The following is a 16,155-nucleotide window of genomic DNA, read 5'->3' on the forward strand; positions in this document are numbered from 1 at the left end:
TTTCTCTCTGGGCACCCCGACCTCCGCCGCCCTGACCCGCAGGCTGAGGGACGGCCTGTGTCTGTTTCCAGTCGTGTTTTCTTCTTTGGCCCTTGAATCCTCCCCGACCCCGTGGCTCTGTACTTGGTCCTGGGCCAGTGCTGTCCCTGGAACCATGCCGAGCGCGACAGTCACAGGGGGTGGGGGAGCCGAGCTCAGGGCATCCAGGTGCTGGGAAAAGCCAGCCGAGGTCAGCAGGCATTCAGAACTGGCTCACAGATCTCTCTCTCTCTCTCTCTCTCTCTCTCTCTCTCTCTCTCTCTCTCTCTCTCTCTCTCTCTCTCTCTCTCAATGCCAGCCACTGCCCAGAGGACCAGGACACTGTAGTGTGGGTTCAGGGCTCACCAAGGGGAGTCAGAGTGGCAGCCTGGCTTCCTGGAGTCAGGGCTGGTACTAGAAGCAAGGCATCTGGCCCAGAGGCCAGAGGAGTGGAACGGTGGGCACCAGGCAGTGTCAGGGCCTGGCAAGTGGTTTAGGGCTTAGAAGCCATGGTCCATGAGCCAGGCTCAAAATTAAGCTTTCTCCCGTAAAAGCTGTTGATCTTAGGAAAGTCGCTCAACTTCCCGGTGCCTGTGTCTTCGCTATAAAATATACATTAAAGGAGCCGTTAATTCTAGTGCAGAGGGTCGATGGAAGATGGACATGAAACGCTGGATGCAAGGATGCTTAGTGCCAGGCCTTGTACAGAGTGAGGTGCCAAAGTATTAGTAGTTGTCTAGAGGATGGTGATGGCAGCCACAGTGGTGGTGATGGTGGTAGGGGTGATGGTGATGGTGGTGATGGTAGTGAAGGTGGTGGTGGTGGTAATGATGGTGGTGATTGATGATAGTGATGGTGGTAATGATGGTAGTGATGGTGGTGGAGGTGATGATGATGGTGATGGTAGTGATGGTGGTGGTGATGGCAGTGAAGGTGGTGGAGGTGGTAGTGATGGTGATGGTGGTGGTGGTGGTAATGATGGTAGTGATGGTGATGGTGGTTGATGATGGTGATGGTGGTGGTGATGGCAGTGAAGGTGGTGGAGGTGGTAGTGATGGTGGCAGTAGTGGGCGGTATGTGGCAGTGGTGGTAGAAATGTTGTGGTTAAGAGCAGGGCCCCCAGCACAGCATGGGCCAGAGCAGTAGGAAGCTCTCCTCTGCCCCCTCTGGGCGTGTTGGTGGGTAAGACAGAGCTGTGGATCCTGCATGTGCAGGTACCCAATCTTTCCCTGTTGGATTTGGGGGATCTAGTCTAATTCTAGTCCTACCTGCTGGGAACTTAGCTTGGCTCCTGGCCCCGCCAGGCCATCCTGGTTCTTGCGTTTGCAGGGGAGGGCTGTGGGGCCTCCAGCAGGACAGGTGCGGCCATGCTGGGCGGGACCATGGAGTTCTTCCCCCCGCCCACCCACAGGGCATCGCTGCCTCGCTCCCTGCCTCTCTATGACCCTGTGCCGCGTCCCCAGAACTCAGATGCATTTGCTGCGGGTGCTGTCCAAAACCAAGCCCTCAGAAGGCCCCGAAGCGAGTCTGCGTCAGAAGGAGAGATTGAACGGAACGTCTCTGGACATTTTATTTTGATTAAAACATTAAAGTGCACGGCAGCTCTCATGGAAATTGTAAATCTTTACTGGAGGAAAATGAGAAACCAGGACCGACGTGAAATAATGGCTTGCAATGCCTCCTTGATTTTACATGGGGAACTGCGTGCCGTCGCTGCCAAATTAATTTTTGGAAAATGAGTTATTGACTGCAGTTATAATTTATTACTAATAACAGAATATGTTTGCACCCTGGGCCTGATGGGGTAGTTAGCAAAGCAGGGGAGAGGAATAATGAGGAGGAGGAGGGGAGGAAGCCCAGGGCCCCTCAGGACAGACCTGACAGGCTCCTGGTGACACGTAATGTGGTCCTGGTGACGCGCTGGGAGCCAAAGGGCCTCCTCGGGGCCCTCGTTTTCCTCCCGGAGACTTCAGTGACCTGGCAGAGTGTGGCTTAGCAGCAGAGCTGGAGGCCACAGTGCCGAGGGCTCCCCAGGCGGCCCCTTCTCCTGTTTGCCCCCCTGCGGAGGGCGCTGTGCAGAGACCCTGGGCCAGAGGTGGCTCTGGTCACAGCAGCAACTAAAGCAAGAAGGGAGGGGCAGGTTCTGGGCTCTGCTCAGGGTGCCCTGGAGGTGGGCTGGCCTTGGTGTCTGAGCTGCAAAGCTGGGACCTCGAGAGAGCCTGGACCTCAGTCTGCTCATCTGCAGGATGGGCTCAGTGACAGCCCCATTGCCTGTGGAAGTCAGGGAATGAGAGAGAGAGAGAGAGAGAGAGAGAGAGAGAGAGAGAGAGAGAGAGAGAGAGAGAGAGAGAGAGAGAGAATGAGAATGAATGACTATGGAGATGATTGGCCTTTTAGCTCCTCAGGTGGCCCTCACTTCCCTGGCGCTCTGTGCTCACCAAGCATCCGTTTTGAAAATTCGGGAAAGAACAGCATCCTGTAGATTTCAAATCCTCATCTTTGTGGGTCTGACTAGCCAGTGAGGTCAGGGCGGCTCCAGGCACCGTCTGACCCGTGGAGGCTGCTGCTGTCGGTGTGCAATGTGTCTGTAACCTGGTCATTTTGGTTATCCCACCGTTAAGATTCTGGTGTGCGAGGCAATAATATCTTTGACAATTAATATTAAAACATAAAGTCTTCTTCCAGCTTAAACTGGTTTAAATACTTCCACTTAGCCAGACAGTTATGAATGGTTAAGTTATAATTTATTTTACTGGGTGTTTACCCAATGATAGCATGCAGTGATCATGGGGGCTCTTCTGTGGTCTCCGTGGAAGGAGGACGCTGGGCAGGGGGGCGGGTGGGGCGGGTGGGGCGGGCGGGGCGGGGGTGGTCCTTTCAGCCCTAGTCATCAACAGCAACCTGGACTCTGTCTGGGGCCCCTGCCTCTGGCCACTCGTGCAGGATGGAAACAGCCGGGTCTGCGCTGTGCGGGGCCCGCAGGTCCATGTCCTCACGGAGGGGCCCTGGGGGAGCAGCACCCCTCGGCGCGGTCTGCACCCTGAGGCCTCAGAAAGCGGGCCCTGCAGCCGGAGCCATTCTGTGGGAAGTTGTCATTTCTCCCCCGAATAGTAGTTCAGCGGGGAGGGTGTGGGGTGAGGGAGAATGTCGGGGTGAGGGACAGGCTGGGGGAGGGGAGGGTGTGGGGGTGAGGGACAGGCTGGGGGAGGGAAGGGGGAGGGGGGGAGGGACAGGCTGGGGGAGGGGAGGGTGTGGGGGGGAGGGACAGGCTGGGGGAGGGGAGGGTGTGGGGGGGAGGGACAGGCTGGGGGAGGGGAGGGTGTGGGAGTGAGGGACAGGCTGCAGGAAGGGAGAGGTTCGGGGTGAGGGACAGGCTGGGGGAGGCGATGCCTCTGGAAGTGGCTGGGGACGAATTCACTCCTCCTGCGGCTCCTGGGGGATGCGCCTCGGCGTCCCGCTCCGTCCCCTTCCCTCTCACTCTTTGATTTTATTGCCGCTTCTGACACCGGGAGAAATTGAAACCCTGTTTAGGTTTCATGGCTTCACATTTCAGGAGCCGGTGCTGCCGCTGGGAGCCGGGATGCGTCTAATTTATGCCGCGCGACCCCCCTTCTCGATCCCGCAGCCTCCCGCCGAGGGGCCTGCGGGGCCGAGGGGAAAGTGCTCAGATGTACATTTTCGCTCCTTTTATAGGAACCACTTATCAGGCACAAAAGGCAGTAAAACCAGGTGTGATGAGATTGGATGGAGGGGAGGGGCCTGGTTAGGGAATGAGCCATTGGACGTGACTCCGCGCGGGAGGAGCGAGGGGGCGGAGGCCCGGGTCCCAGACCAGATCCGGCACAGACTGGCTGAGCCCTCAGCCCTCGGGCGGGCGTGACCCTGGGCTCAGAGGCCACGCTGTTTCCCACCGGGGCTGGGGATCGCTCCGCCTCCCACGGACACAATGAGCCAGGAGGTGGGCGAGACGGACCCCCAACTTCTTCTTGGTAGAAAGCACCAAGCAACAGCCTGACATTCAAATATTTCGGTGTTTTTGTCTGTGACCACTTTTTTTGTGTGTGTGTGTCTGTTTAGTTGTTAATCCTCACCAGAGGATATTTCTCCCGTTGATTTTCAGGGAGAGTGGGAAGGAGCGGGGAGACAGAGAGAAACATTGACAGAGACACATCGACGGGTGGACTCCTGCGTGAGTCCCACCCAGGGCCGGGGATCCAACCTGCGACCCATTGGTCCATAGGCCGACGTTCTAACCACTGAGCAAACAGGCCAGGGCTCCAGTTTGGTCTTCCTGAGCGTATGTGACTATGCGTGTCCGGCCCAGGAACAGACGCAGACCCACGGGCACCTCTGGTGACGAGGTAGGTGCTTGGCATCGGGTGGAAGGGATTGTGGGGTCACGGAGTGAAGGACACAGATGCCGCCTGGTGGAGCAACGCAAAGGACAGAGCCGGAGGGACAGGCGAAGATTGCACCCTGGCACGTCTAGAGCAGATCGTGGCAGAACTGTGAGGTGCTTTGCAGTGAGGCGGCTTTTCGCCGACACCACCACACAAACCCAGAAGCCCCCAAAGGCCAGAACAATCCACTGGCCCCCTTACCAATAAAATCCTGGGCACGGAACCATGATCATCATGCAAGTCAGAAGGACAGCAGCTCCGAGCGGGTCTGTCCCAGCCCACGGAGCCTGTACACCTGCCAGGCGGAGACAGCTCCGACCTGGAGGGACAGGGGCAGAGGCTGGAATGAAGGTCCCCAGCAGCCAAAACCGGTTTGGCTCAGTGGATAGAGCATCGGCCTGTGGACTGAAAGGTCCCAGGTTCGATTCCGGTCAAGGGCATGTACCTTGGTTGTGGGCACATCCCCAGTAGGGGGTGTGCAGGAGGCAGCTGATGTTTCTCTCTCATCGATGTTTCTAACTCTCTATCCCTCTCTCTTCCTCTCTGTGAAAAATCAATAAAATATATTTTAAAAGAAAAGAGAGTCTCTGGCAGAGGAGAGATAGCATAGGGGTCTCTTCACCACGGGGGAGGAGGTCGGAGGCCGCCATACTGACCGCCTGTCTCCATCAGCAGTTCCACGGGGCCTGGATGTCACCTCTTTGGTTTCTTCATCCTCCCCACACCACCCCCACCCCCGGCCAAGAACAGTGCCTGGCACACAGTAGGTTCTCAATAAACACTTGCTGACTGGAGGCACCCAAAGCTGTGCAGCCTCCAACCCAGCCGCTCCCTGTGGGGTTCGCCCTCACATGGACCCCCCGGCTGCCAGGAGAGGGGGACTCACGCAACAAGAACTGTGACATTAAACGACTAGAACGGCCTTCGTATTCACCCCTGGGGGTTGGTGCACACGCTGGCCTCCCCTGGATGTTGTTAAAAAGCACGATGCATGCTTTACTGACCTGGCTGCCAACGAGATAGCACTGGGTTTCTGAAGAAGGTGGGCCTTTGCTGTGTTTGGCTCAGGGGGCAGAGCATCGGCTTGCAGACGGAAAGGTCCTAGGCTCGATTCCGCTCAAGGGCAGGTACCTCAGTTGCAGACTCCTCCCTGGCCCAGGCCCTGGTCAGGCCTCATGCCGGAGGCAACCAATTGATGTATTTCTTTCACATCGATATTTCTTTCTGTCTTTCCCTCTCCCCCCCACACTCTCCCTAACAATCAATGGAAAAATACCCCCGAGAGGAATTTTAAAAAAGAGAAGAAAAAAAGGTACAAAGCAAGTATTTATGAAGAGAATAGAAAGCACGAGTGCTCAGATTTGTCTGAGAATGCATGATGATCTGAGGCTCTCACCCGGGAGCTGGGAGCACTCACTCATTCTGAGGACGGATGCATGTCTGGATGTCGGGGCGCAGGCAGGCATCTCACGCTTCTGCATTTTTTGGGATTTGAAGAATTAACAGTGGATGCGCTGCCTGCTAGAATTTGCATCGACTGGGAAGGACACGCACAGAGCCAGGTCCCGTGTGTGCAACTCGCACTTGCAGAACATCCAGTGTCAAAACCATCGAAACGTGCGTGAAGCATCTTCGGAATTTTCTGTGATAATTGTCCCGAATCAGTGTAAATGACGTGCGCGTTGTTGAGCGCAGAAGCCACTGGAAAGAGATTCGCTTTGTTTTTTGCTAATTAGACCCGGGCTGCGTGCGGGTGGGATGGTTTGTGCATAGATTTGCCATTTGTTCGGAAGCTCATTTGTCTCCGGCGCGGCCCTGTGTTTCCGTGCGGATGGAGTGACTGCGGGCGGGAGGAACCGCGCGCCCTTGTGAGAACTTCGGAACCCGTTTCCTAGCTGCCCTGCGAGAAGCGGGCCAGGCGCCCTGTTTCCACGATGTGCCTCTGATAGGAGGGATGTTGAGTCCCACTGTTTCAACTCATAAACTTTCCTATCAACAGAGCGACTTGCATCGGACACAGCCGGGGAGGGAACCTCACAGGCATTCAGAATATGTACCTAGTAAGGTAAGGTGACCAGACGTCCCGCTTTTGGCGGGACAGTCCCGATTTTTAACAGTTTGTCCCGTGTCCCGAGGCATTTTACAAATTGTTAAAAATCGGGACTGTCCCACTTTGCCAAAAATTGGGACTTTTAAAAAAAATATATATCTTTTATTGATTTTTTTACAGAGAGGAAGGGAGAGAGATAGAGAATCAGAAACACTGATGAGAGAGAAACACCCATCAGCTGCCTCCTGCACCTCCCACTGGGGATGTGCCCACAACCAAGGTACATGCCCTTGACCGGACTCAAAGTACAAACCCTGGACCCTTGAGCCCGCAGGCTGACGCTCTATCCACCGAGCCAAACTGGTTTCGGCAATCGGGACCTTTTTAAAACACTGCGGGATGCAGGACAAATTGTTAAAAAGAGGGGCGTCTGGTCACCTTACCCTAAGACCACCGGAGAGCCTCCAGACGGCCAGGCCTGCATCTTCTTGTCGGCAGCCCGGCGCTCCCGGCACTGACCCCGCGGAGGCTGGCGATGGCGGTGTCTGCCTGGCTCTGGCGGGCCGTGTGCTGGGGACAGAGCGAAGGGGAGGCCGCCTTTCAGGACAGCGAGAGCATCCGCGGTGCAGAGCCTGCGTGGACCTGCCTTCCACCGGGAGCCCTGCCACCGGGCAGGCGGCGAACCTGGGCAGGTGCAGTGACTGTGGGGACCGGGAGGGAGACCGCGTGGAGCACCTGGTGGCATCCTTCCTCCTCTTTCTTCTTCTTCCTCTTTTTTTAAATACACACACACACACACACACACACACACATATATATATATATATATACTGTATATATATATATATACAGTATATATATATATATATATATATATATATATATATAATTGAGTTTGTACAGAGAGGAAGGGAGAGAGATAGAGAGCTAGAAACATCGATGGGAGAGAGTCATCGATCAGCTGCCTCTTGCACACCCCCTACTGGGGATATGCCTGCAACCAAGGTACATGCCCTTGACCGGAATCGAACCCGGGACCCTTCAGTCCCCAAGCCGACGCTCTATCCATTGAGCCAAAGCGGTTTCGGCCCGTTGTCTTCTTACCCATCCCCCCAAGTTCCCCGGACACAGCGCTCTGTAGGGGCAGCTGTAGGGCCTGCAAGACAGCTCCGAGGGAGGACCCAGTGGCCCGGACCTCGCCACGTGGGGCAGTTTTGTGGTTGAGGGACAGTGGGGGGAGCTGGCTGGAAGCTGGGAAGCTAAGACCGAAGCGGGCACAACAGACAGCACTGCCCACAGAGGCGGACGTTCTCAGCCTTCGGGTTCCCATCAGTGAAGGGCAGAGCTGCTCTGTCCTGACCGCGGCCGTCAGGCTGAATGCCAGCAGAGCGAGGGCCAGGTGGGGTGCTCTCCGAGCCTCTGGGATGTTCCTCCTGTGTCCTGGACAAGGGGAGTCCAGCTCAGGCCAGGATTAGTTTGGACGTAGCCTGAAGTCACGTAGCCCTAGCAAGTATCTGCTCCTCATTCATTACCCTTCTCTCCATCAGACCCTCCTGCACCGGGAGCGGGGGTGGGGGTGGAGTGGTAGTGAACTTGACCTGTGACCCTTGTCATCACCAAGGTCACTGTCTTTGGTATCTTGAGCCTCTGCTTTCTATTCAACTTTTGGCCTGGGCCTCTCTGTTATCCTTGGATCCGGGTGTGTACCCCAGAGGGCTGGTTGAATTTTAAGGGTCAGAGATGTGTGTAGGACACGAGGGAGGGCATGGGCAGGAAGGGGAAGATCCTCGGGGGTAAAGGGCAGCTGACCATGGGGTGGCGATGTGGGGTCAGATGGCAAGTGGCCGCACCCTTGGATGAGGTCCATTCCCAGCGTCCGACTCGGCAAACCTCCCCACCCTGTGTTAGTCTAACAGCACCTGATTAGTCTAGTGCCAGTGGTCGGCAACCCGTGGCTTGCCAGCCACATGCGGCTCTTTGGCCCCTTGTGTGCGGCTCTTCCACAAAATACCACACCCTGGGCGAGTCTATTTTTGAAGAAGTGGTGTTAGAAGAAGTTTAAGTTTAAAAAATGTGGCTCTCAAAAGAATTTTTAATCATTATACTGTTGACATTTGGCTCTGTTGACTAATGAGTTTGCTGACCACTGCTCTAGTCTAACAAAACCTATTTGGGGTAAACAGACACCTCGATTTATCCTGGGAGGGCTGCTTAGAAAAGCAAAAACCAACCAAGGAGCAAAACAGAAAGTGAGAGCTATTGTACTAGGAGGTGAGGGCAGTGCCTAGGGCGGAGTCGCAGGTGGGGTCTAGAACATTCCGTACCGCAGCCCTTCCACCTGTCCAACCAGATGCCCAGAGACAAGTGTCTTCAAGGACACGTGACCACGTTCAGTGCTCGGCTGTCCTCATCCTTCGGTGGGAAGATCGGGTTTTCTTTTTCTTCCTGGAACTTTCTAGATCAATGTCCCTGCAGAGCCCCTGGAGACAGACTGTACTGGGGCCGGCAGGCTCCCAGCTACAGAGGGCCTCGCTCTGGAATGGAACCCCACCAAGGCCGCAGCTCTCGCTGAGCGTGTGTCCGGTGTCCTGTTTATCTGCCGTTTGTTCTCTGTGGTTTGATGGCTCTGACGTGGGAGGGCGGATTGACAGGCGTGCAGACGTCTTCCCGTGGGTGGCTGATCACTCAGTGATGCCCACATTTGGCCGGCCATCCAACATTTATTAAGCGTCTGTGTTGTGTCAATCACACAGTGGGTGCAGAGCCATTTAAAGATGAGAAGCGTGGTGCCCGCTCTTAGGGCGCTCGCAGACACATAATGAGCCATTAGCTGTGTCGTGCTGGAGTAGAAATATGCACACCGTGTTGTAGGTCCGCGCTCCGCAGTGCTTGGGGAGGGGGCCTGCAGAGGGCGGGCTCTGGGCCTGCTTCCAGGAGTGGGCACTGTGGGCAGACAGGGAGGCAGATACCGGGAACTAGAAACATCCGGTGTGGAGTTGGGGGTTGGAAAAGCCCACAGCTCGGCCCAGCCAGGTGCAGAGAGGACTGTCATCCAGGGGGGGAAGTGACTATGGCCAAAGGGGTCTGTGGGTGCCCCCGAGCGCCGTGGCGGAGTAGGCGCACGGCAGACAAAATGCTGAAGTTTATCTTCCGAGGAAGACAGATGCGTCAGCCCGGAGTGTCGGGCAATCCTTGCGTGAGGAGGAGCAGACAGAGCGGAGGGCAGAGCAAGGACAGCGCGGAGAGCCGTGCACAGCGCCCCAGAAGGGAGGGGCCGGAGCTCCGTTTGGGGGAGCGTGGGGAGGTTACTGCAGACAGAGCAGGTGCATAAAGCTGCACCCGGGCTTGATGGGGGGGGGAGGGGGTCCCGGCAGCGGAGGATCCTAGAGAACAAGGTACCGACGGGAAGGGAGGGTGAGACTCTGACCTACAGGGGGTGAGGTGCCACGGAAGGCCATGGCGGGGACAGACAGATGCTGACCCTCGCTGGCTCCCATGGTCACTGGCCCGAGGGAACTGGGGGAAGGACAGTCTCAGACTAGAACCTTCCTTTGAGTTATTTCGGAAACAGAGGGTTTTTACCGGATGCTTGTGGTAAGGGTAGGCTTGGCTTTTACGTTTTTAAGACCTTTTTAAAAAAAAAAAAGGGCATGGAACAGGCAGGTTCCTTGGCAGATTCCTCCTGTATGCTCAGCCTGCGCACTCCCCACCCTGGGTTGCAGTGAGCAGGGCAAACAGAACTCGGAGGTGCCGGGTCTCCTCCTCTCTCTCCTCCACCCAAAGGCGCCTGCCCTTGCCGTGAAAAGCCGCCTGTGTGCCCGCAGCCCGGCGTCCCCACGGCCCTGTAAGGGGCTGCTCTGCCAGGCGAGGGGCGGCTCCCGATGCCACAGGAATGGGAGGGTGGACCCAGGCTGCACATCCACGCCACCCACGCAGCCCTGCTCCTCCTCTCCGCCCACAGAGCTCCCTCCCAAGCCTGTGTTTGTTCAAGGTTATGTTTGCTGAGAGCTAATTAAAGCCATTTGTATCAAATGGCTGGAACAACCTCCCTTTTGGAGAGAAAATAACGGGAAGGAGCTGCTTAAAAAAAAAAAAAAAGGCCGAGTTCATTTCATCAGCTGAGAGATGAGCCCTGGACCATTAGTTCTTTGGCGTGGACATGTGAAAGCCAGCCAGCCAGCCAGCCAGGTGCGGTCTGTGTTTCCTTGTCCGTGTGGGTGAGCTGGCCGCCGCTGGTGCTGGGCGGTGGGGAGGCCGCAGAGGCGGCTGTGGTCCGTGTGCACGGTGCCAGGCAAGTTCCGTGAAATCGCCTGGTTCGGTCACCTTCTGGCAGAAGAACCTGGTGTCTTCCTGTGCGTCTGGCAGACACACCAGCCACGCAGGTGGGTTAGGTTAGGATGCATGGGTCACAAGTCATGGTTCCTATCGGTTATAAAGTAGATGCTTATTCCTCTTAAATGAGATCCCTCCTGAGGCCCTCCTGGTGCCAGGCCCGCAGACACCAGCGGCCCGCGGACGCCAAAAACCCTCCTGAGCGCTTTCCTCTCTTCCGGGCAGCAACATTGCAGGCGCGTTTTGTAAGAGGCGGCATGTGCACTCACAGGGGAGACTCGGGACCCGTGAAGGGCCTAGAACAGCGGTCGGCAAACTCATTAGTCAGCAGAGCCAAATGTCAACAGGTCAACGAGGGACATTTCTTGGTTGCACTCAATGGTCCCAACCCCTGTTCAGCCCTCGCTAACCTCACTTTTATACGACAGCTGCTCTAATATTGAATCCTTAAAAAAAATATATATATATATTTTATTGATATTTTACAGAGAGGAGGAAGGGAGAGAGATAGAGAGCTAGAAACGTCGATGAGAGAGAAACATCGACCAGCTGTCTCTTGCACACCCCCTACCGGGGATGTGTCCGCAACCAAGGTACATGCCCTTGACCGGAATCGAACCCGGGACCTTTCAGTCCGCAGGCCGACGCTCTACCACTGAGCCAAACCGGTTTCGGCCCTTTTCTTTTTCTTTTTTTTTTTTTTTTTTACAGAAATGTTCCTCTTCTGATAACACGGAATAATGTCACTTAGAGTAGAATATAGGCAATCGTGTGTTTCTGGTCCGTGTGTCGGCGAAGGCCATGTAAAGAGGCACTTGGAGGACGGTGGGACGCCGCGGCTGTGACTGCTCCTGCTGAGGGAGCGGAGGTATTAAGTGCGCTATCTGGGCCGCAGCACTTAATTGCCGTCTCGGCAGCGCCTAAGAATAGCTCAGCCCCTCCCGAGGCCCTTTCTCCCCTGAGCGCACAGACACAGCGGGAGGGGCCTTGAGAGCCGTCTTCAGGGTGGACATGAGAGGCAGTCATTTTTACTGCATGTAACAACACTCCATCCTGTGCTACATGTATTATGGATGGCATTACTCACAGCCAGATTTCATATGTCATTGGCCTTACATTTTTTTCAGCTTCTACTTCTCCTTGCAATGTACAAATGGGGTTGGGGCCGGGGAGGGGGGCGAAGGAAGAGGGGTGATGGTTCTGAGTTTGACTTACCCTTGGGCTCCCCGACTGTGCTGAAGGACAGGGGCGAGCAGTCCACTGTCTTATGCCCCATCTTGACCCTCACTGTGCCCGGGCACCTGGGGGTCAGCGTTGGGTCACAGAGGACTCAGCTCCTGGACTTGGCATTTCCTACTCCTCATCCCCATGTGACATCCCTACCCCCTGGTCCCAATCCCTCCCCATCTTTGGGGTCTCACTTTAATGTACCAGAGTCTCTGTCAGCATGGGCACGAGCCACCTGCCCAGCTCCGAGGGCCTCACCCGGTGCCCCTGGCCACAGGGCGGGTGAGTCACTCCCTACGGGCCAGACACAGCTCACAGGCCGAGCTGAGAGCAGGGCACATTATATTTTTGGCCAAAAGATGAAGCAGCAGTTATAAGCCTTTGTCTTCGGGAAAGGACTGATGTTGCCAGGCACAGAGGGGGACACCTCTCTGCGCTGGGACCAGAGTGGCTGCCGGGGAACTCAGGGTGCCTGCGCCCCGACCACACGGGGGGCCCTCCCTCGATTAGTGCCATGAAAGCGCTGTAGGCTGCCCGTTGCTGTTTCTAGCATGGTGAAAGGTTGTCCAAGGCTCTACTCACTTGTTTTAGATTATAGATTATAGATTATAGATTATAGATTATAGATGATTATAGAGTATAGAGTATGGATTAGCAAAATCTTCAATAACCTCAAAATCAAAAGAAAACATCTGTGATCCTTGCTTAACAGCTTGGGTTTGGAGGTGGTCGTGTGGAGGGTGGGACTCCGCCTGAACTTCCCAGGGTCACAGGCTGGGCTGGCTGGGCCACGCCGGCTGCCGTAGAGGCTGGAGGAGCCGAGGTGACCCTGGGGGTGGGTGCTCCGGGGGGCACGCTCTTTGGACCGCTGTTTAGTGCATTTTCACACTGAAAGGGAAGTTTGACCACCTACTTAAATGTCCCTGGAGACAGCTGGGCTCTGAGGCAGAGTTCTCAGGGGCCAAAGGCAGGTTTGTGTGCATGCTTCCGCCAGGGTCTGCACCTGACGGGGTCTGTATCTGCTAAAATGTGCACCTGTTGGCGTCTGCACCCTCCAGGGTCTGCATATCCTGGGATGTGCACCCACCGGGGCGTGGGCCTGGAGCTTTGCTGTTTCCGCTCCAACAACCCAGGCCCCTGTGCAGGCAGTGGTTTGCTAAGCTCCGAGGAGGACCGGAGGATGAAAGCCTGGAGGGGAGAGGGGAGCGGGGAGACTCCTCACGGTCCGCGTGAAGAGGCTGCGGGATGAAAGGCCGCACAGCAGGTCTATCGCTGGAAGCAAAAATAGTGGAAACCGACCGCTCTCAGGACCCAGAGGAGGGGAGTGGGCGGCGCCGTCAGACTCGGTGGGGGCGGGAGGCGTGCAGGCTGGCGGCCCCAGGAGCTCTGTCCCCGCCGCGGGCCGCCCACACTGTGGCCTTGGCCGACCGGGCACAGTGGGCACCCACCCCCGGCACCAGGAGGGGTCGGTGCCCAAGGGGCAGGAGACAGGAACGTGCCGTTGGTGGCAGAGGAGGGAGGCGGCCGCGATCAGGGAACGATAGATACACTTGGGGGCAGTTTCCGTCCCTGCCTCGAACAGCCCGGGATGCAGAGGGTTTTGTTATAACAGACGACTTACGTTCTGTGTCACCTTTAGAAAAGTCACAATGCTGACATTCCGCCTGTTTGCTTTCTGCATACATACATCAGCTTTCTTCCCATTGTGACTAAGCGGTGGATTTAGAGAAATCCATTTATCTATCGCCTGTAATCGCTACAAACCCATCATCATCATAATAGTCCTGTCTTCGTGTGCGTGTACGGGAGGTGGGTGCAGACGGAGGGGCCCTGGGACCCTGGTGCCCCTCCCATCACAGCCAGTCGCACTGCCCGGTCGCACCCCCGGCACCCCAAGGGCCCCTCCTCTCAGCACCCTGCCCTGTGCTCCCAGCAGGACTGGGCAGTGACCATGTCCAAGGACGGGGAGTCTGGGCTCTGTGCCGGGTCCCCTCACCCAGCTGCAGCCAGGGCCCCCCAGCACCCCATCAATCCCTCCCCCACCCCCCGGCTTCTCCGGGGCTGCCTGGGTCTTCCTAGCCTCTGCCCTCCACTGGCACCTGGGCCGCGGCCTGTGCATTTCCCCTCGGGCAGCGTGAAGGCTGGGCTCCGGCCGCTTTCCCGGGACCCTGTCCCCTCCAGGCTTCAGCGCGTCCAGGGGCCTGAGACTCAATGCGTTCTTCAAGCCTCATTTACGGCCGCGGACAGTGGGCCTGAGTGTGTCATCTCCATTACCTCCAGCATAAACGGCATTTCCCCTTGTTATCTCGGCTCTCGGAGGAGCCCGTGCTGCCTACACGGACAGATCATCGCAGCCCTCCCTGGAGGCGGCCTCTCGCCCCGAGCGCAGCGCCCGTGTCTGTTTTCCTTTCGTGTGAGTGAGGCGGTTGTGCTGCTCACCGGGCCTTCCGGAAATTACTCTAAGGTGGTGCTCACGGCGAGAATGCTGGGCCCTTCTTCTCCTTCAGACATCTCTGTAGGTGGACAGTTCGTCATGTGTCATTGGAGGGGAGACCATGCGCACATACGAACGGGGCCCCTGGATTGTGGCCAATGGGAAATGCGCCCCAGGGGCTCCCCCACATCCTCCTCGGGCCCCTCCAAGAACCGAGGTCACAGGAGAGTCATCTTATCCCTGCATGGGTCCCCAGCAATGACCCGTCTGCTGAGCTCATTGGCCTTCCATTGGCTGTGGGCCGAGGCCAGGCGCACTGGTGTCGCTGTGGATTTTCTTCGTAAACCCTTCCCGAAAGAGCCAGTGGTCTGCCAGAGCCAGGGCCTCCTCGTCCCACTGCCCCTCCGAGCGACGGCACCTCCAGGGCGCGGTGTGAACCGTCTGTGGGTCGGGGTCCTCTTGGTCTAATTCTCCGGAGAAGGCTGGTTCCGAAGGGACGGTCTGCCAAAGGCCACGTAGCTTTCAGAACAGGAAGGTGATTCTCTCTCCTGCCTGCTCCTGGGGGCTAGTCCGTGTCCTGGAGTAGGGAGTGAGCGCCCGAAGAATGTTCTCGCCGGCCCTCCGAGGTCACCATGTCTGTCTTGTGTGGCTTTGGGCTATAAACAGTTCCAGGTGTCCTGTGCACTCACGGAACCCCAGAATGGGAAGGAATTTAGGAGATTGTTTTATGAGGAAACTGAGGCCCAGAGATGTTAATATTACTGAACTGAAATTAGATTGAATTTCAGAATCACTCTTCGAATTAGGAGATGCTGATATATTTCTCATGCCTTGTTTTCTTTTCTTAAAAAATTTTATGTTGTTATTGATTTCAGAGTGGGAGAGATAGAAACATCAGTGATGAGAGAGAAACATCACTGACCAGCTGCATCCTGCACATCCCACACTGGGATGGAGCCGGAAACCCGGGCATGCACTCTGCCTGGGAATCGAACCGTGACAACTGAGCCACACCGGCCGGGCATCGTTTAGACAAGTTAGACCCATTTAGACTTGTCTGCAACAGTTCTTTGTTCCAGTAATTTTAAAAAAGCCACTCTTTGAATGTTAAACACATCCTTGTTTAGACCAAACCGACGTGACCATGGGATGCTAATGCCGACTGTTTTGATCCCGCAGAGAAGAGCAGGGCCCGGGTCCGCACGCCCCGCCCTCCTGCCCTGATGCTGCGCGCGGAGAGGAGGAGCCCGGCCGGGGACGAAGGACACAAGGTAGGTTTGAGGATGTGAGATCCCGGGCGGGGAGCCTGGGCTGCACACCCTTCCCACCGGCTTCCCCATGGGGCGGCGCGCGTGGATGGTCGGCCAGTCCCTGTGCACGACGATCACCCCCAGACACTGCAGGGAAAGAGCCAGGGGAGAGCAGAGCTCGCTGGGTGTGACCCTCCATCCCATGTCCTTGTCCCCCAATTTCAGGGGAAGCTGTGCCCACAGAGTGGCTGGGCTGCAGCAGGCACCCCTTGGGCAAGGCTGGGTTGGTGTTTGTAGACACCAACACACATTTTTTTAAAATATATACTTTATTGATTTTTTTTTTTTTTTTTTTACAGAGAGGAAGGGAGAGAGATAGAGAGCCAGAAACATCGATGAGAGAGAAACATCAACCAGCTGCCTCCTGCACATCCCCCACTGGGG

General features: G+C 56.4%; 1 protein-coding gene across 1 annotated transcript in view; it reads left to right on the forward strand.

The window, feature by feature from the left end:
* TCERG1L (transcription elongation regulator 1 like) overlaps positions 1-16,155 on the forward strand; it is an 80,018-nt gene that overhangs the window by 40,986 nt on the left and 22,877 nt on the right. Inside the window, exon 5 of the mRNA XM_036437973.2 lies at positions 15,641-15,732. Within this exon, the coding sequence (XP_036293866.2) occupies positions 15,641-15,732 (92 nt within the window). The remainder of the gene's footprint in view (positions 1-15,640; positions 15,733-16,155) is intronic.

This window comes from Pipistrellus kuhlii, unplaced genomic scaffold (assembly GCF_014108245.1).
Source record: "Pipistrellus kuhlii isolate mPipKuh1 unplaced genomic scaffold, mPipKuh1.p scaffold_m20_p_15, whole genome shotgun sequence".
Classification (NCBI taxonomy): Eukaryota; Metazoa; Chordata; class Mammalia; order Chiroptera; family Vespertilionidae; genus Pipistrellus; species Pipistrellus kuhlii.